General features: G+C 44.6%; 1 protein-coding gene across 1 annotated transcript; it reads left to right on the top strand.

The window, feature by feature from the left end:
- Positions 1–346: 346 nt before the first annotated feature.
- On the top strand, positions 347–25,100 carry lrrc49 (leucine rich repeat containing 49; the record flags this gene model as incomplete). The annotated part of the gene is made up of 11 exons (XM_079163451.1): positions 347–481; positions 6,132–6,193; positions 8,113–8,260; positions 10,232–10,315; positions 11,630–11,805; positions 12,315–12,410; positions 17,489–17,723; positions 19,076–19,261; positions 20,575–20,684; positions 22,746–22,899; positions 24,743–25,100. The coding sequence occupies 11 exons, from the start codon at positions 347–349 to the stop codon at positions 24,956–24,958; spliced, it is 1,602 nt and encodes a 533-aa protein (XP_079019577.1). The 3' UTR covers positions 24,959–25,100.
- Positions 25,101–26,065: the final 965 nt, after the last annotated feature.

Below are 26,065 nucleotides of genomic sequence, written 5' to 3'. Positions count from 1 at the left end.
GTGACTGGCTGCATACCAGCCATTCAAGATGTTCACAAGTGATACAGACCGTTGCCGTGAAGTGGTTGACTCTAGGGTAAATGAGGGGAGTAGAAAGGCGAAGCCTCAGGCATCGCCAAGAAAATGGAGCACACTGCGTTTTGGCCCACCCCATTGCACCCAAAAACATGTATAGCTGTGTGCGCGCTAAAGAACTCTTTTCCTTTTGCGTCACGCTCTGCCAGCCCTGGCTCCCCCTGTCTGTCTCTCTGTATGTAGAATATCATGATCTATGAATGCCAGGTCACGTTGTTTTATGGTGTGCAATATCTTTGTCTCGCTTGTGCCTTCCATCCAGATCTGCAGGATGGAAAACATGTCTCACCTGAGCGAGCTGCAAGCGTTGAACCTGGCGGGAAACGACATCTCCAGAGTGGAAAACCTGCAGGGCCTGGACTGTTTGACTGAACTCAACCTGCGACACAACTGCGTCTCTGCTGTGGTGAGGGGGGGGGGGGCCTCTTTCCTTTTTATTCACTGCACGGTCACTATTCTACTCCTTCATACGCAGGAACTGTTCACACAATCTCATTTTCAACCAAGACTGTATCTTCTGCTGCCCTTTTACCTTAGTGGGGCTTCTGCTTTCTTTCATTTGAAAGTGCAAGTAGATGTTGGAAATATGTTGTGTCAAACAAATATGTTGTACATGCACCCTGACAACTGCTCCTTATGAACATGTTCATCATAGGATGAAAGAACGAGTAGCGCGCCCCCGTCTTTCATCTTCATGTCATTCCTTTGGCCCGTGTCCTCTGCATGGTTACTGTTTCCCCTGTTATGGGATCACATGTAGCAGTTTTCTTTGTCACAAAATAACAAACGTCGACACAACATCAATAGCATCTTTGTAAGACAGTCTGCGGTGAAATGTATCTCCGTGCTGTTACCTAGGGAGACGTAGGTCGTTACCCGCAACCTCCCTCTGACTTTCTGGCGCAGTGAAAGAGAAACTGGATATTCTTAACGCGAAGATTCGCTCCCCCCCGATTCCTTTAGTTTTAATCTGATAAACAGAACATGCCAAAACAGGCCCCTTCATTTGTATGCAAATCCCCTAAACCCTTTCCTGCTTCTTGGGGGTAGAAAATAAGGAATGGAATCCAACATTGTGTTGTCGAAGAAACCTCTTCCCATCACTCACCCTGTCCTCCGCCTGCAAGATCTGATCAAGAACCACTTCCAGTCCTAATTATCAGATGCAATGTTTCATTTGACGCACGGGAGAGGAAGAATGCCACACCTCAGCAGATTCCCCAGCCTCTGTCATTAGTGGTGTTTGCTGCCAAGTGCTTGTATCAGGCACGAAGTAAATAATCCTCCTCCAGGTGTCCAGGTGTCCCCGTTCATTCAAGGCACATGAAAAGTGGAATTCTCGGCTAGATAAGGCTTAGACGTAAGGCTCAGTCATCCAATACATACATTATAAGCATTATATGTTTTGAATGCATACTTTATCTTCAAGTTAATATATTTGAATTTCGAAAACATTAACACAATTAATATTCAGTTCAGGTTTTAATGCATCTCTCTTAATGTTGTCATCCAAACTTTTTTTCCACAATTTCTACCATACATTTCGACTTAAATCCATAACATTTTCATAGAAACGACAACACAATAACTTAGTGATAGTTAATAATGCAGTGGCGATTTAACGCATAGTAATTTCATAAAACCTTTGCTGTTTACACCCAGGCGGCAACCTCCGCTTCTGAAAAGTGAAGTCAATGTGGAAGTGCCTTAAACCTGCATTCTCTCTACTGGCCATTAGGGGGCGACTCCTCTGGTTGTATAGAAGTCTATGAGAAAATGACTCTACTTCTCACTTGATTTATTACCTCAGTAAACATTGTGAACATGAGTTTATGGTCTCAATCTCTAGTTTCAAGTCTTCTTCAATACAGCATGATGTTCATTTAGTAAATGATGGTCCATTTAGAGTCAAACAGACCATAAAGCAGGGGATGCTTTAGGGCGGGGCTACATTGATTGACAGGTCGCTCCCACAGCATTGTTCGGTTGGGAGTTGTCCGTGTTTTCGTCTTACAACTTCAACCCTATCACAGTGGGTTTTCACTTCATGAAAGTTAATAATTAAAATGTCTTATTCAGCCTTCGGTTGTACACTGCCGGTTGCAAAAAAAAAGCTGGACGACGGCCAAAATACTGAACTCGAGGCTTCACAACCGCAGTCCACAAGCCAATGGGTGACGTCACGGTGACTACATCCACTTCTTATATACAGTCTATAGTGTACACTTTCTGTCCAATGAGAAATCCTGTGGCAGTCAATAAGTAAGGTATTTTACATACTGGCTTTATGGATTAGCAGGAGTTTATTTCCCCCCACATGGACTTGTCTTCTTGTGGGGCCAGTAGTGAGGCAAGCATCACGATCACTGAAAATGTACAAAAAATGTACAATGCCGTTTGAAAGCTCCGTTATAGAATAGTCAGCTCTAGTCTGTGTGTGTGTGTGTGTGTGTGTGTGATTGATGGGGTCAGAAATACATCACTCCTCATCACATCTGAATACGCTCTATTACATAATTTCCCCGTTGCTAACATTACATAGCTGAGTTGTACCTTTTTGATTTACTTTTTAAATTTGAAACTGAGGGGATCATCAAATCAGCAGTCGGCCTCACATCGCTGTGGAAAGTATTGATATTTAAACTTGAATTATAAAAGACGGTCAATATAACAGCAAAAAAAGAGGGCGAAGAGCATAGAAAAACTGTAATTGAAAAAAAGCAAAGTTAACTTTTGCAAATAGCAATCCAGACTATTAATTAATAGAACGAAACCAGTGCAAAGACATGGCAACGATAATCACTTAACACCAGATTGTTGTCTCAACAGTTGTGCATAACGCACAGCGTCTAGCGCACTTGAGGCCAGATGTGTGCCGACTAAACTCCCCCCCCCCCCCCTTCTTTAGCATTCACGTCGTGTACCTGTGTGTGTTATTTGAGCAGCTTTCATGCTCTTTCGTCGTGTGTTTTTGCATGCACCAGAGACAGCGGTGATAGCTCTGTGTTTGTGGAGTAATGCCTCTGCCAGAGCTCAGTGTGAGTGTGAGAACTGAAGACACGCAAGCTGTCAGCGAGAAGAGGGTGGAGCCGGGAGGAAGAGGGGAAGGCGCAGCCACACAGATACACACCCGCAGGCTGACACACGCACAGCAACGCGCTCGTACCCAACCTCACATCGGATCCTGTCAGACGATTGGCTCTGATCAAACTGTATTCCAAAAAAAAAAAAAGAAGAGAGAAAGAGAGACCACATTGGTGGGCGATTGTTATACAGCACATCAGCTCAGTGATGACATCATTCTGTCTGAGACAGGGCTGCTATATTTAGTCTCAGACAGCGATGGCGCTTCCCCAGCATCCATACAGGGACTGGACTGAGACACTGGGAGTGCGGTGGAGGGTTAGATTTAGCTAGCATGACGAGCAGTTTTTATATTTAAAAGAAGGAAAGAGAACAGCTGTTCTGCTGAGATGCACAGTAAAACATTACACAATCTAATACAACAACAAAAAATCCAGACACATTCTTGGTCTGAATGCAAATTATGTTCAATATGCTGTTGACAAAAGAAGCATAATTTGGCTCTCCATGCATGACAATAAGCTGGTATGTTTGCATACAGCTGATAAATCATATATTCAGCAACACAATCTCAAGTCACCTGACAAATGTTAATTTGGCAAATTAAGGAATTTCCTAAAATATAGAGTACAGACTTTCCACGATGCTGAAAACACGGAGAGAATCGTGGTATTTTGATGATAAAGATGAAAAAATCAACTGTAACCCGCGGATTATTGTAGAATTTGCCAAAATGTGGATGCAGGGTTTTCCCATCATTTTAAGCGTTTCTTTCACAGCGCCTAAGCTCTACGAACAGAAAATGAACTAATCCCCTACTTTTTTGTTTAATTCACGACCACGCAGTTTCTCTCCTCTGCTCTCTGTGTTGGTATTTCAATGAGGGCGAGTTTTAGCTCCTCAACACACACACATACACACACACACACACACACACATACAGACGCAATCACACTCACACTGAGGCGGTTAGCGTATAGTTCACTGCACGACTTAAGCCCAATGCAACACCTAGCAGGTTACTTATCATACCTGTCGGGGAGCTACAGCCAATAAGAGCGCAAGACACACATTGACAGGAAACTTGTGGGGGGGGGGGTCGCCTGTCAACTGAATTCGCCAATAACTGCTACATTTAGAGCACTTACTTTTTACAACAGGATGGAGTGTTTCTTGTATAAGAGAAGAGTGCAATATTGTGTTACGTGCAACTTTTTTAAATATTTCAAACTCTTGAAATTGTACTCATCCACCGTATGATTGGACACTTTTTCCGATGACGAAATGTGCTTGAATCGTAAAACACGACATTCCTAAAAAAGGAAATATGGAATTTGGGAAAAAAACACAACAGGTGCACTAGTGTGGGCGTGTTTATTTGTGCTTCAGAACGTAACCACGAAAACAATCAGAAAATAACGTTTTATTTCTCAGATTCACTACTTTGTTCACGTCGTGAATCGAGTTTTAATGCTGGGAAAACAACAGATCCCCGTATTATAACAGTCATATTGTCAGGTAACTATTTCAGCCTCATCAGGTATTACGTGCAAATAGTACTTTTCTTTTTCAGTGTCTGATAATGTAGAAAGCTGAGCAGAGAACAGTACAATGAATACACTGTGAAACAGTTTTCAACAAAACAGACCTGAAGTCTACAGTCTTAGTAAGCGGAGGCATGTGCAGCAAATGTTTCCTTTGTAGCAGGTTATTTTGATGTGTCGGTCTGTATGGGCCTCCTTATTCTTTATGCTTATTCTCAATGTGTGCCAGCGTGTTGTAAAAACCTCACTGCTCAGATATAACTAGATATGAAACCGATCCATACGGGGGAGATGATTTCATTCTATTAACGCCATAGATGGAGCACAAACAGCCGCACACGAAACCATTACAAAACAAGCTCTCCCTCTCCAGCATGGCCCCCCTGATGTTGCTCGCTGTACTGTGGTGGGCGTTTCGGGCATTGCGATGGGTGAAACTAGGATGAGTAATTGTCGTGCTATATTTAAAAGGGTTGTGCGGACGGAGGTGGTGGGGGAATCTTCTGAACGACCAGGCTGTGTGCTGCAGTGTTGCACCGTTTCCTGCTTGAGAAGCTGGCGTAGCCTGAACGCTGTATAGGCTGATCTCTCGTTTGACTGGAGACCGGCAAGAGTTCTGGAGGCGGTGGCTGCAGTATGGAGCGGCCAGCTGACGCAGCTCATTCGGACTGCTGCTGGGTCTGGGAGTGTCTTCAAGCCTTGTGCAACGCTGGCCATCCACACACACACACACACGCACACACACACACACTCAGCATCTGATTAGCTGAAGTAATTGTGGTCTTGACATTGCCCACGTCCCTGTGTATCCTCTGTGAACATCTTGCCAGCTAGCCAGCTGCTGCTCCTTACCCCGCCCCCCTCACTAAATTCTGCATTGATTAACTTAGCCTGCCTGATGAAGAAACAGCCCCCACCCCCAGTCAGTTACCGCTGTATGTACCCAAGCTATTGTTCTTCCATGACGAGGTACAGTGTGTGTCCGCACGCGCGACTGGGTGTATATGTGTTCTAGTGGCATTTCGAGTTCGCCCTCCTGCAGCAGGGGATCTCTGCATTAGCGCAGCGCACACTCTCCACTCTCTCTCCCCTCCCCCTTTCATCCTCATGCTCTCTCTCTCTCTCTCTCTCTCTCTCTCTCTCTCTCTCTCTCCCTCTCTCTCCCTGCCCCTCCTCTCCATGTGCAGACAAGGCGGCGTGCTGTGTGTGTATGTGTGTGTGTGTATGTGTGTGTGTGTATGCGTGCGCAGGATTGGATGGGGATGCTGTGTGCCGGAGCCAAGAGCTGCAAGGTGACTGAGGAAATGGAGAGGGATACGGAGCTCTGACGACAGCGACGATGCAGTGCCCTCTTCCCGAGCGCCGTCTCCTCCTCGCATCCCTCCGTCTCTCACTCTCCCCTCTCCCGCTTTCTCTTTCTCCCTCTAGACCGAGGTGGACCGCCTGCCCCGCTTGCAGCGCCTCTTTCTCAGCTGCAACAACATCAGCAGGTAAGCTCTCGTGCCGCTTAACTCCCTCCCCTTCCTCCCCGCGGGGCAGGGACGGAGATGGTGGCCGGTACAGTTTCACGTCCGCCCTCTCGGCTCTTGGCAGGGCCCGGACCGAGAAGCTGCAGGCAGAATACACACCTCGGGGGGGCAGTTACTGTAACCTAGAAAAACATAACCCAGATGTGTTCTTATTGTCAGCAATTAGCTGTTGTCTAAGAAGAAGGGTGTGCCAATACTTTAAAGTTATTCAGGCAGCAGTGAAGCAGGCTAAAGAGAGGGCAGCAGGGGGACTGAGAGGTGTCTTTTGTTGCTTAGCGCAAACGTCAACCTGCTTTACACACTTTTTCCAATATCTGTGGTCCGTTTCTTTTTCTTCTCCCTGTCTGAACCCAGCAGTAAAGATGTCACAGAGTTCACTTGATAACGCTAGCATAGCCCTCCCACTGAATACGGCCAGCTTTAAGGAGGGGCCTGTGTGTGGGATTCAGGGCGGGACATGTTTCATTAGCATCCTTGACCATAGTCACCTTGTGCCATGATAGATCTGACCTGACGTCTCGAGACAGCCCGTCTCCTCTGGTGTCGGCATGAATCTGTGTCTGACACAGGGCTTCAGAGAGGGTCATGATGAAGAAAGAGGCAGCAAATAAATAATAGTTTATATTTGTGAACTCCTTTATCACACGATATAGAGTGACACTGTAAGTATAGCGTGATTGCTGATGTACATTTATTTTACACATTTTCTTCTTCTTCTACATGACACCATTATGACCTTTTCTTTTGAATGGATGCTCACCATGACATTGTGGAAACGGTGCGTGTTGAGAAAGTGTTCAGTGCTGATACAGCTGTGCTCTGTTGCTAGGTAGAGGTTTGTCTGCTTGGTGCAGTCAGTCGAGGATGTTGGAGCCTCTTGAATGTTTGCAATTATTACTTCACGTGTCATGATTGTTTACTTCTCCCTGCCTGAATTATGATAATGTACCTTATCTTTTCCCCTTTTTTATTACGTCAGCCACCTCCTAAATCCGGTGTTACAGACCATTATAATAATGAGAAGTCAGTAAAGAAATGGGTGCAGGAGTTGTCGTTCAACCACACCCCACTCTGATATTCATATTTCACCTTTGATTGCAACCATGGACAGGTGCATGTAGACTTTCCATTACTCCAACCAATCATCGAGCGGTTTTATCATAGTAACGATACCCGAGAGGGCATTGGCCGCAAAATGGCTCCATTGGGATCTCTCAAGTTGTCACTTAAAATCACCTCTTCATTATCGCTAGAATATAAATGTCTTCATTATAAGTTATTATATGTATTGACACAACGTATTGTCCATGCATGGGAGTTAATACAGAGGTTACTGCGTGTAATAGACGGATAATAGTCTCAGACCTACAGCATGTTTCAGTGTAGAAGAGAGGTCAACCCCCAAATGCAATGTGAATTGTGAAATTGTTGCTTTTGCATTTGTTGGAGCGCCACCAGTTCATCAGAGGTTTTGTTGTCCGATCCTTTTTTGCATCCAAAGGAACCCGGCTAGTATCAGGCACAGTGAAATGTAGTCAGTGTTTCCGGGCAAATGATTCATCAAGGTTATTATCATAAATTAGCGATGATGGAATCTCCACCGCTTTACTGAGCACGTCTTTGTTTGCCACAGGGTAATATCAACAGTCATTGGCCCCCCCTGAGTAATGTCGAGCTGCCAGTGTGCCTGCTAAATTACCGATATTTTCACGTCTTGTTTCAGCTTAGCTCCATTCTGTCAATACAGATTCAAAGTAGAGAGAATCATAGAATCAAAACAGAGGTTTGGGGAAAGTTGGATGACTCGTACGTTCGTATTTTTGTGCAACTTTGACTCTCGAGCTCTTTGAAAAAACAGTTTTTTCCCCCTTTGTGTCTAGTTTGGATCGGCTAGCCTGCCTTGGAGAGTCACGCTCCCTATCCGAGCTCACCCTGGATGGGAATCCTGTAGCCCTGGAGACATGGTACAAGCAGGCCGTCCTGCGCTGTGTGCTTCATCTGAAACAGCTGGACATGAAGCGCATCACAGTAAGGCCGAAATGTTTTACTGTGTGTGTGTGTGTGTGTGTGTGTGTGTGTGTGTGTGTGTGTGTGTGTTTACCAGAGGGAAAACTAGCCCCTGGCCAAATAACTGTGGCTCTAATTTTTGTTTATTGTCCCTTTTAATTATATTTTTATTTCGACACATTGTTTCGGCAATTCTTTTCTTTTTTCAAACATATTAGACAGCCAGGAGAATGTAGCGTTATGACACTCTTAAAGCTATAAAACCCTCACAACTCGTGGTTCATCAGACGGTCATGTTCAGCTAACGGCCTTTAACTTTATGCGCTGCACATGCTGAGTCTTGACATCAACTTTATTATGATTTTACTGTTCAAAAGAAACTTACGGTGACCCGTTCATAGGCAGTCTCCTATTCACTGTCTACAGAGGGCATCTCCTAGACACTCAGTCTTTGTTTTGTGCCTTTTTAAGAGTCAAACCCGCATCGCTGACTAAACTATGACTTTAAGCTAAGCATTTACAACACACGCTACGTTTACCGTTAAACAAAACAATGATTATCCTCAAGCATAAACATGAAGTCATTGTATTTATGCCAGCAAAGTGCTACAGTGAAATAGCAGCATGCTTTTTAGAGGCTGTCAAGCAGGGAGCACCCAGGTCTCAGCTTGCACTTTAAAAGGAATCTGTAAGTACCACACACCTTGCCCTCAGAACATACTGCTGATACATAAAAAGAATAGAAAAAAAACTTTTCACAATTCAACAATTTTCATGTTTTCACTTGAATTTTAAGGTCCATGTGCTCCTTGACAGGTTTAGCAAGTTTCACGATCTCCGGGGCCCATCAACCCCTTCAACAAACCGCCGTCTGTAGCTGTCAAATCCTGAAAACAGGGAAGGTGTTTTATTGCCACGGAGATGCAAAGTTTTGATTATTTGACATCAACAAAGTCAGCCCAGGACCAGCGTTTCCATCTTTGCAAACTGTGTCACGATATTGCTGGGGGCAGACTTGGTTGTAGTCACTGAAGATCTATATTTTCCCCTCTAACCGTTTTGCAAAAAAACTTGCCCCCAGAGCACTATGCTATCAGCAGGCAGAACAGATTATTTGAGATAGAAATCTATGCCTGACTGCTGGCAAAGTGGAATTACGAATGAAATGACAGTTAATACTGCAAATGAGGAGATACAGTACTCCTTTTGAGCTTTGGGGAAACATGAATAAATGCTGTTTCTCTCTGTTTCCAGCGAGGAAATATGAGCCAGAAGTCAATTGTCTTATAGTCATTACATATTATTGAGTGATAAAACATATAATCCAACTCTGGTTATAATATTTACCCGGAAATCATTTAAATATAGAAAATAAAGCCTAAATGACAAATAGAGGTTAAAATGTTTGAATTAGTCCTAAATTGAATGTAAATATAGTAGTTGACTGAGGCCTTAACAGTCAAATAATCAGCCTAATAGACTACGTGTAAGCTGCCCAAACAAAGACATTGTTGTTGCTGAAATGACACACAGGCTTCACATCTTTAATTTGCCTCCACCAGCTGACACCAGTGTCTGAACTCCAGTGAGGCTAGAGTTTTGCCACCATTGATCCGGCTGAAGCGTCGTCTCTTCTAGCTCGTCACAGACAGCCGAATATCCCCCAGCTCTCGGGCTCGCGCGCTCAGATTGTGTTGGCAGCGTTGCATTCTGGGAATTTTGGCCAAACAGCTGGGACCGGTTGATCCGAGTCTGAAAATCAGACAGATAATCCTGTGATGCAGCCGGCTGTTGTGACAGTTTCTCTCCCATCCTCCACCGCGGTCCAGTCCCCCCCCCCCCCGCTCTGTAGAGGACAAGCCTTTTCCTGGCGGCGTCTTTTGTGGTGGTCCCCCCCCCCCGCCCCCTCTCCTCCCCTCTCTCCTGAATAACTGAATAATTCAGAACTCATGAATGGAGCGACACTCTGATTGCACGAGCTATCTTTTGCAGGACGAGGATCGGCGCATGGCTGGTGTACAGGCTCGAAAAGAGGAGGAGAAGAAGAGGGAGAGCCACAAGCAGACCATTCATAAGGTACCGGTAGCAAATACACATGGCGGCCTACATCTCATAGAGCACATTTACAGGTGTCCTCTGCACCAATGTGCCCTTTTTTTTCATTTGCTGGGTGTTGTATGGTTTGTTATTCTTGGTAGGAAGAAGATAACTGCGTGGTTCAAAGTATTGGATGGAGCATTCCAGAACTACCACATACCGTATTTCTGATGAGATGTTATGAATGTTACACTATATATACTGTAGTTTAAAGCAGTGTTGGTTAGCTTCAGGCCTTTATACTTTTGGGATCCAGGTTAAAGTCAGGATTAAGTGTGTGTTTGGACAATAACAGCCACTTTGGCCTCTTAAAATGGTGCTTTTTACCCATCAAAACACAGTCGATGAGAAAGCTCTGAACTGTTTAGGTCATGCTCAGGATTTCTTGTTACTTTTCCCCCTCCTCTTTATGTGTCTTCCAACGTATGTGTCTTTTGATCCATTAAATACACTTTTTGGATGCTGACATGGACTTTCATCTTTTCAAATGTATTCACAGCATCAGCATCACACAATAGAAGTACCCTTTAGGAACATCCTCAGTGCTACAGTATCTGTAAACTATGTTTCTTTAAATGGCCTAAGATGTTCTGTCTTGCACGGGCATCTGTTTTGCAGTAAACTGCGTTTGTGTGTGTGTGTGTGTGTGTGCAAAAGTACACATGGATGGTGCTTCTGCCGTGTCTGCCCTGCAGTGGTGTCTTTTCACTGAGAGACGGTCTCTGTGCGGAACGCATTGTCTCTCAGTAACCTAACTCCCGTTAATCCCTGGTGTTGAGAAAATGTTATACTGAATGCCGCAGCCAAGAGTTCGTAAGGGTGAAGGATGCGCCATGATTGATACTGACTCACCCGTCCGTCGGGGAGTGGCACATTCCGTAAACCGAGCGCATCGAAACTACAGCTTGGCCAGGAGAGAACAATTGAAAGACCGCAAAGGAGCAGAAATAATCTCTCTTGCAGGGTGGGGATGTCACTTTTATTGCTGCAACTGCAATTAAATGAAAATGCTGCTGTAACTAGAGCGTATAAATTGGACCAACACATGCATATACAATTTCAGATCTGACTTTAATAAGGGGTGATATCTGCCAGAAAGGCCAGTAAACACTTTTCAGCAACATACCTCAGAGACAAGCAAGGCAGGAGGTACATGTTTGCCTGTGATTATGTCAAGATAAACAGAGTGGTTCCATTAGCTTAGTATCAGCTGTCACTTGAAACCTCCTCTGTGTGTGTGTGTGTGTGTGTGTGTGTGTGTGTGTGTGTTGTGTGTGTGTTGCGTCCCTCAAGGAGAAGCGGCGTCTGGTGATCCGTAATGCAGCGCAGCAGTGGGAGGGCGTCAGGGCCTGCCTGGAGCTGCCACCAACAAATGGTGCTAAAGAAGAAGTCAGTCCGGAGAACAGCCCCGCCCACAGCCCCGCCCAGACCAATGGCCTCGCACAGGAGCCCTCTCCAGATGAACCCAGGTACGCACCACATCAGCAGGCGATTGAGGCACGCTTCTAGAGCCACAAGAGGGACGATTCGCGACTCTTGAGTGCACTATGACTGGTTAGACTGTACAAAATGTCGCTCAGATGAGAACATAAAAGCATAAGGGATCAATGAACGCTGGGTTTAGATTACCAGCGGGTTTGACTTGATATACAGTACTCATGAGTTTCCTCGGTTGGAGGAGAATTCTGATCTGGGGCCATGGTGCTGATGTTGAGCATGGATTATCCACACATTAACACTTTAGAGCTGTTGGCAGACACATCTGGGGCGCCCTGATCATTTCAAACCAGTTTTATGTTTGCAAAAATCTGGACCATTATGTCAGGGCCGTCTGAATTCAGCTGATTTAAAAAAAAAAAGAAAAAAGAGTCTATTATGAGCACGGCTTTACAGGCTTGCTTCCAATTTATCTAAGAGGGTTCTGAAAAGAATAGTTTGCTGTGTTGCTGAGTCTTTTTTTATTTGATTTTTTTATCAGACGGGTAAGCCCAGGTTCAGGACCGGAGCGGCCATCAGCGGGAACGGAGAACAGACTTCGCACCAACAGCCGCCCAAACAGCCCACGAGATCCCAAGTAAGACAAAAATGCACGAGTGTGTACACTATAGATAGAGTGTATGAAATATGGACCTGGTCTCCGTCTCGTCACCCGTTTGGTTTCTGAAGAATCGTTGTGAAGTTCAAAGTGGGTGCCTCCGGCCGTCACCAGCTTCCTTCTAATTCATATATGAAAGAGGTGGATCATCGGTGCGTCTGAGTGACGCGGCAGAGCAGACACCAAGCAGCTAGCGACATGGGACCCACCTGTCACTCAAAGCGACCACGCCCTCAATCATGCCTAACTTTAAGCATTGAGATAATTTAAACGGCTGAGTTATATTAAAATGAACAGGGAATTTAGCTATAGACATTGGGGTCTTTTGGGATTGAATAGCTTTTGGAGCCAGCCTTAAGTTGCCATTTGAGGAACTCAAAGTTGCGGAGGTTGCCGATTGGTGTACACCCGCCCTGAAGAAAGAAATCTACAGAAAGCCAACAATAACCCTCACCTGTCCGGGTTCTAAAATAGTCTCAATAGATTAGTTAAGTTGTCCGTACTGACCAGTAACTGTATGGGACACAAACTGATTGCACAAACTGATATTTTCTGATGGGATCTAGCTGTATTGTACTCCTGAGTAAAGGATCACTTCACAAAACAAAACGCATCTTACCTTCAGGCATCTAGCCCTGCAGAACGTTCTGGTTTTATTTGCCAATGGTTTGAGAAATCAGCCATTGTTACGCCTCTTTTTTTTGTCAGTAGAATAGAAGTTCCCTTCATGCAATGGGACATGAAATAACACTGAAATTAAGATTGCTGGTTGGCTGCTCCTACCTACCTGACCTCCTTGTCATTGTCAATTTTTCACGCAGTGTTTCTAGCAGCTGCAGTACTCTTTTTTTTCTTTACTCATGGGTTGGCAGAATAGCCTTAATAGAACATGTACAGAAATCATCCCGCTGACAGATTCGATCCCTGCTACAGCTGGTGCATCAAACCCCTCTTGAAATAGCCTTGAGCCACAAAGTGACCCCTTAGCTTCCTCCGGGTGTGTGTGTGGGTCTTGGCTGCTCCTGAGCTCTGTGAGCTCTCCGATATAATCAGTCCATTCACGTCTAAGATGTCTGACGGTAGTTTTCTTCTGCCACTGTTTATAACGTGATGCTGGAGGTGCTCTAAATCAAAAGTCTCTGCAGAGTTCATGTGAGCACCGGGCTCTGATATATTATCCTGCACACCGTGATCCCGGTCTGGATGAGTTATGAGGGCGAGGACTGGGATGAAAGTGGGGGCTGTGTCAAAGGACTATTATTAAATGTTTCAAAGACAGCTTTTCCTTCCTGCACCAGGATATGAAAATTACCTTTACAGGCGCTATTATAATTTCAGTCATGTGGCTTAACAGGTTATGGTGACGAACAGCAGCTAACGTGATCCAATCTGCCAGGTTTTGTTAAGATGGAATTTGTGTGTTGAACAGCAGAATAACAAGGGCTCATCCAAACCATGGCACCACCAGTTACTTGAAAGAGAAGCAAGACCTGTAACTAAAAAGCCAAGAGGTAAAAATTCAAAGATACCCGGGAAAGTGTACAGGTGGTGGGAAATAAAAAAAAAAGTTATAAAGCCTACACATTGTAGCCCAGGCTACGTCAGATAGTTGTTCTAGATGCCGGTAAAAAATGACATCATCCTCCCCAATGTGGAGCACACGGGGGGGCAGATGATGGATGGACTCGTCTCATATTTATGAGGACTGTGAGTCGACACTCTTGCATGACATCACGGATCAGGTCCATGGGGGGGGGGGGGGGGGTGAATTCCCAGGAATCCCAACAGCAGGAGGAGGTTTATTCTTTTGCACCCTGAAGAAACAGCGCGGGTCATCCAGAATCCCGCTGCTCCAGAATCTCAACGGATTCTTGGTTTCCTGTGTAGGTCAGGGGCTGGACCTGGCACATCTGCAACCTCTTGGTGCTATCATCTCAATTAGAGACAACTTAAACAAAAACAGCTGTGTTTTACTCTGAAATTTAGAAAAGTCAGAGCAATGTATGCGATTATTATTCTGTTAGACTAAGGTGTTCCGTTCAGTTTGTAAGAATTCTGATACAAACTGCCAATTGCGTTTAGCACACGGGGGCTTGTTTCTTATGATTGCATCTGTTGCTATGTATTCTTATCAGTCATTCAGGATTTGTTTTATAATTTGAGTCTCCATCATTTCTACATTGACAATATTTGCATTGTTGGACTTCAGAAAATGATGCTGTTCAAAATGTCCAGTGTTGTTAGTCGCTCTGGTAAACAAAATGTTTTGTGTGAAAACAGTTCAAGAAAAACGATTAACACTGCCTCAGAATGTAGTTAAACGTGATGACAAAAAGGAAAAAAGATGACAATATGATGCCATCTCTGGTTTGCATTAGCACCCCCAGTTTGGTGACACATTTGAAATGAGAATGTTGACAGCACATTCAGCGTCATTGCGATGCTGCAATAAGTTTTGGGACAACAGCTTGTGTCACTGCCGACGCGGGACTGTGTCAGTTTATTCCTATGTGAGCAATTTAAGATGTATTTGTGGGGGGGGGGGGGAGCTTTGTACCATTCATACAATAATTGTTTAGTTTAAAGGTTCAGCTGAGAGCTTTTGTAGGCTCATGCATGACTTACCGTCAGAACGGTGAGAAAGAAGTTGAGCTGGCTCCTCAAATGAAACCATGAATCAAAGACCACCCCACACACACACACATACACACACACACACACACACACACACACACACACACACATATACACACACACACACAGCTACAGACTGTAGAAACACACTCTACTGTAACAGTCTGCAGGACTTGGCACCAGTTAAGCCTAACATCTGATTCCGCAGTGCGCCATTGACTGCCACTTGAACCACTTGTTTCCACTTTGTAACTGTCAAATGCTCTTTTGAAATGACTGCTCGTAGAGTGATGGTTCACGCGCGTCACACTACCACACGGTATTTAGGAGATTGGAGACATGTGTACGTTACAAGCCACGTCTTTCAGGGGGAGGGGGGGGGATTAAGTTGTTGAGAGATGACAGATGTCCCTTTTTAAAAACTTGTGTAGGATTAAGTGAGATAGCCTTAATTGAATTAGAGTCGTTAATAGGCCAGAGCAGGGTCCATGGTAGCCGTGATAGACTCTTCATACGCTCTTCCGCTCCTCGATCGCTTCGCCTCTCGGCGCTAGCGGCTGGTCACAAGGGGGACTCGGGGGGCCAGCTGGCAGCCTTTTTTTAGCTGTGATTATGGGGGAACAATACATGACGCAGTGCAGAGTGTGTTAATGGCACGCGTCCAGGCGCACAGAACTTACTTACTCACTTCTTTACGTGACTTATCTGCATGTTACGTCCTGCGCCGCTCTCATCCTGATGTACCACTTTTGGCATTCTTGCTATCGGAGGCGTACGTGGTGTTTCCTTTTGGCTAAACTGCCTTCAGCGTCTGGCGCATCCCCGCCTATTGCCCTCCAAGTCACTTGGACTCTGCAACTTCAACATCTCTTCACTATACCAGCTTTTTACACCTGCTCTCGATCAATGCTCTTGTCATTTGGACATTGCCTCACCTGGAAAAGTGCACTCTTTTATAATTTCTGTGCTTTTGTAGCTGCACTCGACTGCACTATTTTGAGTGTCAATGCCCATGTCAATTCGACATGTTAATAGTGCAGCAAAGAACCAGGGTAATAACTGACCGCATGTGTTCTTCAAAGTGTCTTTGAATGTCCTTCAGTCTCACAGACGTGTGTTGTGTTATCATGGTCTTTGGGGTTACAAGCTTTCTTTGCCATCCGGGGATTTCTTTTGTTGGGTTTTGGCGGTTGGCCACTGGGAAAAATTGTCAGCAAGGATGATTCTGCCACGTCATATCCACTTCTCTTAATATATCCATGGCAACCCTCCGTATTCTGCCGCGATCACCCCTTAATATTGGGATAAAAATGGCTTTCATACAAGGTGCATGGATTAAGAGCAATGTGTCTGGATACAAATATGATGCAGGATACTCCCTGTCACTCACTGGTTTATTGGTTCAGGCTCTATTACTTGATTAATCCGGTTGTATTGTGTTGACTTGCAAGTGTAAGTTGTGTAATAGCTCTCCCAAAGGGTATTTAAAACTAAGTGGACTAATTAAAACTGACTGAACTCTATAGGGCAGCCTTTGAGTTATGTCGCACTGTACACTTACTTAAACAGTATGGCCACCTACAAGCGGACCACAGATCTCTCCTCTTTTCTCTTTTCTCCATGTTTTTGCTTTTAGCGGTCCAGGTAAACCGTTTTTATTTGGGTCGGGACTACAGTCTCCTCCTGCATACCTTTTTGTTTTACAGTTACTTTACTCCGGCAAAGAGAGGAGTCACCTCTGGGGGGGGGGGATCAGTCTTGCTGTGCCTGCAACAAACAAAGAGGCTTCGGTCACAACAAAAGCTTCATTTTGTTTCCTTAATGTATTCACCTCTCTGGCCACAGCACCTTTGCCATCCTTTTCTTTTCTCTGCTACTGACTCCCACACTCTTCTCAAACACAAAACTTTCTAAAAAGAATCGGTCTCAACAAGAATCTTGGATTGGAGTTCTGTAATCAGAGCATTAGTCTTCTGGCTTTCCAGATCGGAAGGGTGGGAAATATGAATAGGGCTGAACACAAAGTGATCAGCGTCTGGTAGCGTGCGGCGAGAAGCCATCTGATGCCCCCTGCTATGCTGAGAAGGCCCCCGCGAGTGTCGGCAGACCCAGAGGGCTGTGCGGCGGGCTCGGGCGGGGAGATTATGTCTCCTTGAGACTCGCCCAGATCCTCCACTCTCACGACTCTCTTATCACGGAAGGGCACTTCAACTCTCGTAAAGGAGAATAGAAAGCAATTAGGCGAGACAAATAGGACATTTACGAGACCGCCGCACACTCAGCAGCAATGTAGCTTTTCCCTTCTTTTGGCATGCAAATGTTTTCTAAGCACTTTTTGCCCAAAGATATCCTTCAAATTCTTTGCGTTCAGCGTATCAAGACTGGTTTACAATGTCTTTTTGTGCGTGTGTTTATTTTTGCAGGCTTGTGGAAGCAGGGAGCGGCAGCGTTCAGAGCTTGTCCCTCTCCGACAGCCACCTGGCGGAGCTGGACGGAGACACCCTGCGTTTATTCGGACCCGGAGCCCTGGAGGCCCTGGAGAGGGGCTGGGGTGTTCAGACCGCCAGCGCCGTCACCGCAATCGCCTTCCGCTACATCAGCTTAGACGCCATTGTACCAACACTGCCGCGAACAAGGGTCAAGTTCCCCAATCTGTCGGTGAGGGCACTGGACACGCTCCGTAATGAGCCATGGGATTGTGTTGACGAAAAGAGAAAAAGAAAAAATGGAGTGTGCATGTTTCAGTTTTGTGGTTGTAGTAAATGATGGAGTGTCATCGAACACCAAACTGCCTTTGGCCCATTATCCACTAGTCCATTTTCTATATTAGGCAATGATAACTAAAGGTGCTGGATATCCAGTTGTGGTCATTCTGACCCTCCTGCACAAAAACATACATTTCTTCTTGGTGCACATTTTTTTCCCAAGCTAATTTGTCATCACCACAAAGCAAGGGCCTACATCATTCTCAAAATCTTTTACTTCAACCCCACTTAGCTGCCTCGCAGGTGTTCCTGCTCCTGAGCATGTTAAGAGGTAGGACTGATCAGAAAATATATATCTACTTTCACACAGAGAAACAAAGGGAAAGGGAAATGTAGAGAAAGAAATTTCCATTTTCTTTGAATTTAACCAAAAAGTTTGTTTTTGCAAGTAAAGTTTTTCTCTAAGTCTAAGGGCGCTTTCATAAGCCATAGTCCATTTGGCTAGTCCAAATCAGAGTAAAGTTGAAAGTACAAAGAAACTTTCAGAGAAGTTATTTCACTTTGACTCGGCACTGATCTGCTGTACACTCGACTACCTTTCTCCAGTTTATCTCGATTTACTTTATAAATGTCACTATTTTTTGTGGACTTTGTGTGGCATATTCTGCATGTTCCTGTCGGCCCAGATGTCGAGCAAACATCGGACTTCTGCACAAGTTCAAGTGTTCATCTCAACTAATATCCACGCAGGCATCCCCGTACTCCCGCCTGCGAGAGGTGGTCATTTTGGTCCACACCAGAGTACATTAACTGGGTTTACAACTGCCCAAACAAACTGCACCAGAGAAAATTTGGAAAGAAAAATTATGACGCTATCAGCTCATCTTTAATTTTGTTTATCGTGTGTTTTGTCTCTTTTTTTTGGCAAATGAATTACTCTCAAAATACGAGTGTAGGGAGGTGGAGAGAGAGTCTGTATCCATCTCTGTACAAAAGCCATATTTAAGAGGTGCTTCCACGATATTATCATATGTGTATTATCAACATGGTATTAATATCTCATTTGAAATACCGTCAGTGCCGGTATATTGCCAAACTTTGCTCATGTAACATACAGTATAATTAGGTCGATTTGATCCAAAGCACCTCACCGGTTCTTGAAAGCGTATATATGTAAATATATATCGATTCTCCTGAGGGGATTAAAACTCCTTACCAGTTCAGTCTTTTCCATGATCAACTAAGTTAGTTACAGCCACGAATGAATATACAGTAGCTATAACTAACTTGTTTCTTTTGCTACAGCACCTGATCTTCTTGGAAACCAACTTCAGCCGTCTGCCTCAGCTGGCGGCCCTGGCTCAGGTGAGGCGTCTGGACCAGCTGACCATCCACCCGGAGGGCAACCCAGTGGTCAGTCTGGCTCTGTGGCGCTCCTTCGCCGTCTACCGCCTCCACCACCTCAACCTGCAGAGGATCAATGGCCAGGAGGTGAGCTTGTTAATGCCTTCTTCCTGCTGCGTTAAAGGTGGCGTCTCCTGCTGACTTTGTAAGACACAAAACCACCAGTAACAATGATGAGGCGTTGAATGGAGTATGTGTTACGAAAAAATGAAATAGAATGTGTTTGATATGCCATTTCAGAAGCACAATATTGTAAAAATGGAGATAAGAAGGTTGCTACCGCCCTCAAGTCTGTTCGTTAAATGTAAGGCTACTTCCAGCAGCTTGTCAGCTTAGCTTAGCACAAAGACTGGAAATCAGCTAGCCTTTCTCTGTCCAGCACCTCTGAGGATCACTAATTAACACGCCATATTTCTTAATCTGTAAAAATTCTTCTCATCTAACTCCACGGCCGGAAAGTAAATAAGCCTATTTCACAAAATGTCTCAAATCTTTTCCTTTACTATTACCAGCCATAAATGATGGGCCCTTGTCTCCTGGAATGATCTACAGCACCTGAGGCACCTGAGGATTTTGCCTCTAAATCATCTTTTAAGATATACTGTTACACAGTACAAAGTTGTGATTACTGTTTGTAGCTTTTGACACAATGGGTTAACAGCATAACTGCCCCCCCCACATGTCATTGCAAAGAGCAGCACAACACAACACTACATCAGCAGCATTGGCTTATAGGCCTAATGACTTAACACAGGTCTGACACCAAACATTTCAAACTGTCACTTTCGGGCTAGCAACAGCATCTCTGAGGCATTTTTAGCACGAGCAGAAGCAGCCATGCCAGCTGGTATGATGCTAATGTGACTGTCCCTGAATGCTTCATTAATTTTCATAAAATACAAAACCGAGTCTGCTTTTCTGAATGACACTTCAGCGCGTTTACCTTGTGCTTGCAACTTTCTGTGCCTTTTGGGAAACCAAAAGTCCTCCCATTCAGATTTAAAATGTCCTGTGCTCATCTTTATATTTGCGTTTAGTTTTTATGCTCTCCTGACTGCCATAGCTATTCAGTCAGTAGCCTAGCCTGCTACATTTTCCAACCAACTTCTGTGAAAGTGCGAGTGCTGTATGTTTAAGTTTAGACAGCTAGTTGGCTACGTGCATGAGGTTTTTGTTGGTAAATCCCATGATGCTGAACTCATTCAAAAAATTATATTATTATGAATAAAAGAGCTGCGAGCCGCACAGGAGCAGGCATGGAGCCACAGGTTTCGGCAACAACCCATGACAAAGCTGCAACTCTTACTTTTGTGTTTTCACATTTCGATGCACACGAAGTAACAAATCAATCACGGATCCTCTGCTGTGTGCAAAACTCTGGTTTGTGTTGTCTGCCTTAGGTGACCATGAACGATGTGATCGCTGCAGAGCGCGTGTTCGGCACACTGGGTCACATAGCAGCCACCGAAACGCCACGTTGCCGGCTCCTCCTGCTGCTGGAGGAGTCCAGGTGAGAACTTGATCTCGCGCAGTTCACCACAACATAACATTAACTGCAACTTAATGGCAGGTGTGCGCCGTGTCCTGTGTCTGTTGTGTGTTTGAATATGTCAAGAATGTGTGGATTATTAACGTGTGTATGCGTGTATACATTTGTATGTGTGTGTGTGTGTTTGTGTGAGACAGCGAGACGGAGCCTGGCACTGAGGAGCCAGGGGAATTAGACTGTGTCTCAGGGTAAAAGGGTGGGTACTTGGCACTTTGACACAAACATTCTTCTCTCCCAGCCAAAAGCTCTCGAGGTCTGTCACTCCTAATAAAAAACATCGTCGCGAAGCAGAAGTCTGCTGAATTTGTCACGCACAAGAACTTAAAAAAAAAATGGTTTCCTATATATCATCTGGTTAGTTATGGGAAGCCTAAAAGTCAAAAGCAAAGCTGCGCACAGGAGTATCACTGCTCCTCTCAAAGATTGGAAAATTGCCAGATCGAATCATCTGACTCTGTAAGAAATCTGTGATACGTGTCGCTCTCATTTCCATTTTAATGTCACTTACTGTTAGTGCATGAGCCCAGTTATGAATTTGAGCTGCCAACTTGTCCCCAATTTCCCTCATTCTGCAAATGAACTAGTAAACTTTAGCACAAGCGTTGGCTGCATCTCATCCTGATTCATGCATAGATAATGATAACGTCTGTGGATAGATAGTACACAACAGCCCGAAGCCGGAGATTATTTTCGCATCGTCACTGAAATCTTAATCACGGCATGCAGTCATTAGCCCTTGAGTCAATATTTCCATTTATTTCACTAAATGCTGTTAGATTTGTCCTCTTATCTAACACAACCCTCCTGCTGTATGCTGCATGTCACATACAGTGCTTTTTCTGGATGAAACAATACTGGAAAAGGGAAATGAGATAACAACTGTAACATCTGCAGAAAACACAATAGAGTGTAAGTTTCATTTGCTCACGTTAATGCGCGTCACGTGTTCTCTGTCATCAATCACTTTAACCGACACTTCCTTATTCCTGATCTCATTACACTAAATTCTTTCAAACATTCATTTAGTAGATTCGGTCTAATATTGCAGCATAAGAAACAAGTAGTATAAAAGGTATCTGAAAACAATTCAGTTTGACCCAGATGTGATAGTATCTAATATTTGTATAATCATTTATTATGCTGCTTTTAATCCATAGCTGTGGGATTTTGTTCACAGTTTGCTGTGGCTCCTGTAAAATGAATCATTTGGCCAGCTTTTTCATGGCAAACTGTTTGAAGGAAAACAAGTTATAGTGCCACTCTTCTCTGCCTAATGGGGCTATTTGTAGTCATCACTTCCCTGCTAGTGTTGCTAAGCTAATGCTAGCTTGCTAACATCTCAATTCCACACAAAATGTTTGCTATTTGAATGGTGGCAATACCCAAAATGGAGGTCTTTCACTAGAAAAAGTTAGTTTGATTTCTATCTCACTTGACCTTTGACCTTGTTGAGAACGAGGAAAGTTCCTTCTACTTAACACACTTTATCACTCGGGGTCTCACTGAAAGGAAGATATCGAGAATGAATGTGGAATGAACGCTGTAATGCTTAATGCTCCTGTTGCATATGATCTTATTCGTCAGCATGATGTGTGACTGAAACACACAAATGTGCTTTGGGACACACACACACACACCCACACACACACGCACACTCACACTCACACTTCACAAACCCATATGATCCTATATGGAATTTTTGCCTCCAGCCTACTCTTAAAAGACTATTTCAGCACCCTGGCACTGGCCCGTGGAACATGTTGGTGCAGTAGTGCAACACATGAGATTTCATACTGATAGACAGCTACATATGATGTAGTTTACATCACTTTTAAAGCACTTAAAAACACTGACATTCAAATTTGAGAGTTTGATTCTCAGGTGAGAAAGTGGTATTTGATGGACACAACAACACATTTTTAGTACCTTGGTGTTGCTCCCTTCTCTGCCACTGTATCACCCCAGGTGTCTGTGTGTGTCCTCGCTCTGTGTCTGACTCACTCTTCTCTCTTCACCCCGAAGGAAGCGCCAGCTGCAATTCCTGTTGGAGGGGCGTGGCCGGCGGGCAGGACTGAGTCCGGAGGAGCTGCGAGACAATGGGAAGCTCCTGGGAGAAGGCCTGAGCAGAGCGCTGTTCAACTACCCAAGCAGAGACTGCAGTGCAGAGAGCCTTGAGGTCAGATCTGTTTTGTTTTACTAGTGGTTTGAAAGACTGCAACAACAGTTAGTTAGTTAGTTAAGATCGGGCCCCACATTAATCCATTTGTCTACCAAAAGCCACCATGGCATTGTTGAGTTGTACAGTGACTAACCTAAGCCCCACCAGGACTCAACGCCAACTTTTAAAAGTGGTTGCCAGGTTGGAGGCATCGGCTTTTGGTTGCCAAAATATGAAAATATGGTTGCCATTTTTAGCCACCATATATTTTGAGTAATTAGGATGCTATGCAGTAATACGCTAACTTAATAATGAAAATCTTTGCGAATGGCGGTGTTCATCATGGTGAGTGTGCCAGCTCTTGCAGCTTCCACCTCATTACGTCATCGTGCCCGTGTTGCTTCGACCTCCAGTGCTCGTCTAGCCCCGTGGTTCTGCAGGATGTGCTGCCTTGAACTAGTGAACTTTGCGTCTCACTTATCGAGTTGTTGTTCCTGCTTTGCAGTATAATTTTTGACCCTGCAAACAACTTTATTTGCTTCGCCATTGTCCCTAAAATAGATGCCGGTGCGCACGCGGTTAAACCTGTGTGCAGGTGTCACAGCAATATTTTAATGCAACATATATTTGTAAAATGTTACGTTAAAGAGTGGTTGCGACTGATGGCAACCAAAGGCCAAGAATTGGTTGCCAGTTCCACAAAATTGTTGCCAATTGCAACCTGACAACCTGACGAACCCTGCCCACTATATGTCAGATACACGTCTCTTTATCATCGGTTCAAACAATAAAGAGGATTTGATGTTGCGTTGCTAGGTGAGCTTTCACAAAGAAGTCTAGAAGCCACCAAGTCAGGAACGTGATACCCAGCTTACCAGTATTTACATGTAAAAGGCATCAATATACGCCAAATCAAGCGCGCCATTAGACAGGGAATCAACACACACCATCCACCCTGTATGATTGGTGTGTGAGTGTGTGCATATCACTTTGGCAACCTGCAATCGCAGATGTACCCTGAATGCACTATTTCATCACAGCATCTGATTTCTCTTTCAGTGCCATTGTGTTGTGGTTTAAAGCCCCAAACATATTTCCATCTTCATTTCCAACACAATAGATAATCAGGATTTGGGACACCAGCCCACTCGGCAGTCAGGGAAGGTTTTATTCGATCAGCGAATAATGCCAAGAATTTAAAGCAATCCAATTGAATACAATCTCAACCTCCCTTCAAACCAAGAGAGCATACAGTGGCGCTTTAGGTTGTGTTTGTGCAGATCGAGCGCTACAGTACAATGTGGGTGCTGGTTTTGGAATGACATTGCTTGTGCTTTTCTGCCTCCTGTTCAGATTGCCTCCTTCACAAACAAAAAAAGAAGCTTTGCACACAGCATGCAGGAGGTGGTGGCAACTGCAAGATGAACATTTCTTTCTGTTAAAGATTATTCACCTCAAGTCGTCAAAAGTGAAGCAGTTCAAAGTTATTCCACTTCTCTCTAAGACATAACTTCAAGACGGGATTTTCAAAAATGACATCGTTGAAAACACATTTTGGCTTCTGTTAATACGCATTTTGTGTCAATCATTTTGATGTGTTTTCAGACAGCACTGACCCACCTGTTTGTTTATCAATATCCTGTTTCAGCAACTATGTTAATCATGTGAATGTGACAGCTTATGATACATCTTATGAGAACACTTTTTTACCTCGATCCACGTTGTGTCTGTCAATCGTAGTACCTAGTGTGCAATCGTTACCTTTTTCTTACCGTGGTTTTCCCGCCACTGCACCTCACCTGTAAGCCCTTTCAACAACATAAGTCAACATGAACGATGTTCTCTTCGTTTTTCCTCGCAGGAGGGCACCGTGGAGTCGTCGGACCGCGCCGCCATGGTAGAGCAGTACCTCCAGGAGTTAGTCCGAAGGGCGTCCGACACCAATCTGAAGGGCGAGGCCCTGCACAAGCTCTGGCCCTCCATGTTTGCAGAGATGGTGAGGGACAGCGTGTTGGAGATGAGGGACCGGGCAGCCTTCCGCCAAGCCAGCCTCGCGAAGCTCTCTGAGACCAAGTGAAGAGGACCAAAGGTTCACACTTAAGACCACACACACACACACACAAACACGTGGACATATCTTTTCCCGGGGCGCCTTGCAGCGCGTCATCACAAACTCATTTAGTTAACACGCCATCACTCGGTAACTTATCGCCGACTATCAGCTGTGATCGTCGGTGGAAACGGAAAGGTGTAGTTCCCCCGACGAGTGTGTAGCTCTTTAAGAAGGATGCAGAATGATTTAGAGGAATTGTCATGACAAAGAATGTAGATTTCCGCTGAAAACAATTTGTTCGATTCTTCAACGCTTGGAGCTGTGCTATACTTGAAGAGAGTGAAAGGGGGACGTGTCGGGTCACAGTGCATCGTGGTCCCCTACGGAGCAAGCTGCACTTTAAAAGCTTTCTGTCAAAACAAAAGCTTTTGTCATCAGCTGAAAATGACCCGCGTCTCTTTTGTCGAGACTATCGAGTGATTTTTTCCGTGTCTTAAATAATGTTTCATGCATCGCTCTCTCACTTTCTCCCATCTGACGTATAAAAGGAGGGCACAAACAAGGACAATGACTTTTTCTTTGTTTACCACTGATTTTCTGTCTTGTACTTAGTATTAAAAGATTCTCTATTAACACTATTGCTCTCTCTGGAAACCTTTTTTTCCCACCTCTAAAGTCCACCTCTAAAATATGTTAATGCTCCCCCTCTTCTCTTCACTTTGAAGGACAGCATTATCAACATCTCGTAGATCATCGGTCTCCGGTGAGGCCTAGGGTCTATATGTGTATATGTGTGTGTGTGTGTGTGTGTGTGTGTGTGTGTGTGCTAGTAGGTCCAGCAACCACGCAGCCCTTGGTAGTGTGAACTCAGATTGGAATGTCCCCAAAGGCGTAGAGGCTTCACCAGTTTATCACCACCTGTTCCAGGCTCCCGTACTCAAACCCACAAAGAATTCTTTTAACCCCTTATTTCATCACGCATGTTATAGGGGAGCGCAGCACCGACATGGAGTGTCAAACAACATCAGGCACACGCCATGGGCTTTTTACACCATCAGTTTGTGTATTACATTCGGTTGTTTTCTGGTTGTCCATTGGTGACCAATAGCTCTCAAAGAATTCTTTCTTTTT

The sequence above is a fragment of the Pholis gunnellus genome, assembly GCF_910591455.1.
Source record: "Pholis gunnellus genome assembly, chromosome: 1".
NCBI lineage: Eukaryota > Metazoa > Chordata > Actinopteri > Perciformes > Pholidae > Pholis > Pholis gunnellus.
The sequence above is the reverse complement of the archived record's forward strand: the minus strand, read 5'-3'. Positions and strand labels throughout refer to the sequence as shown.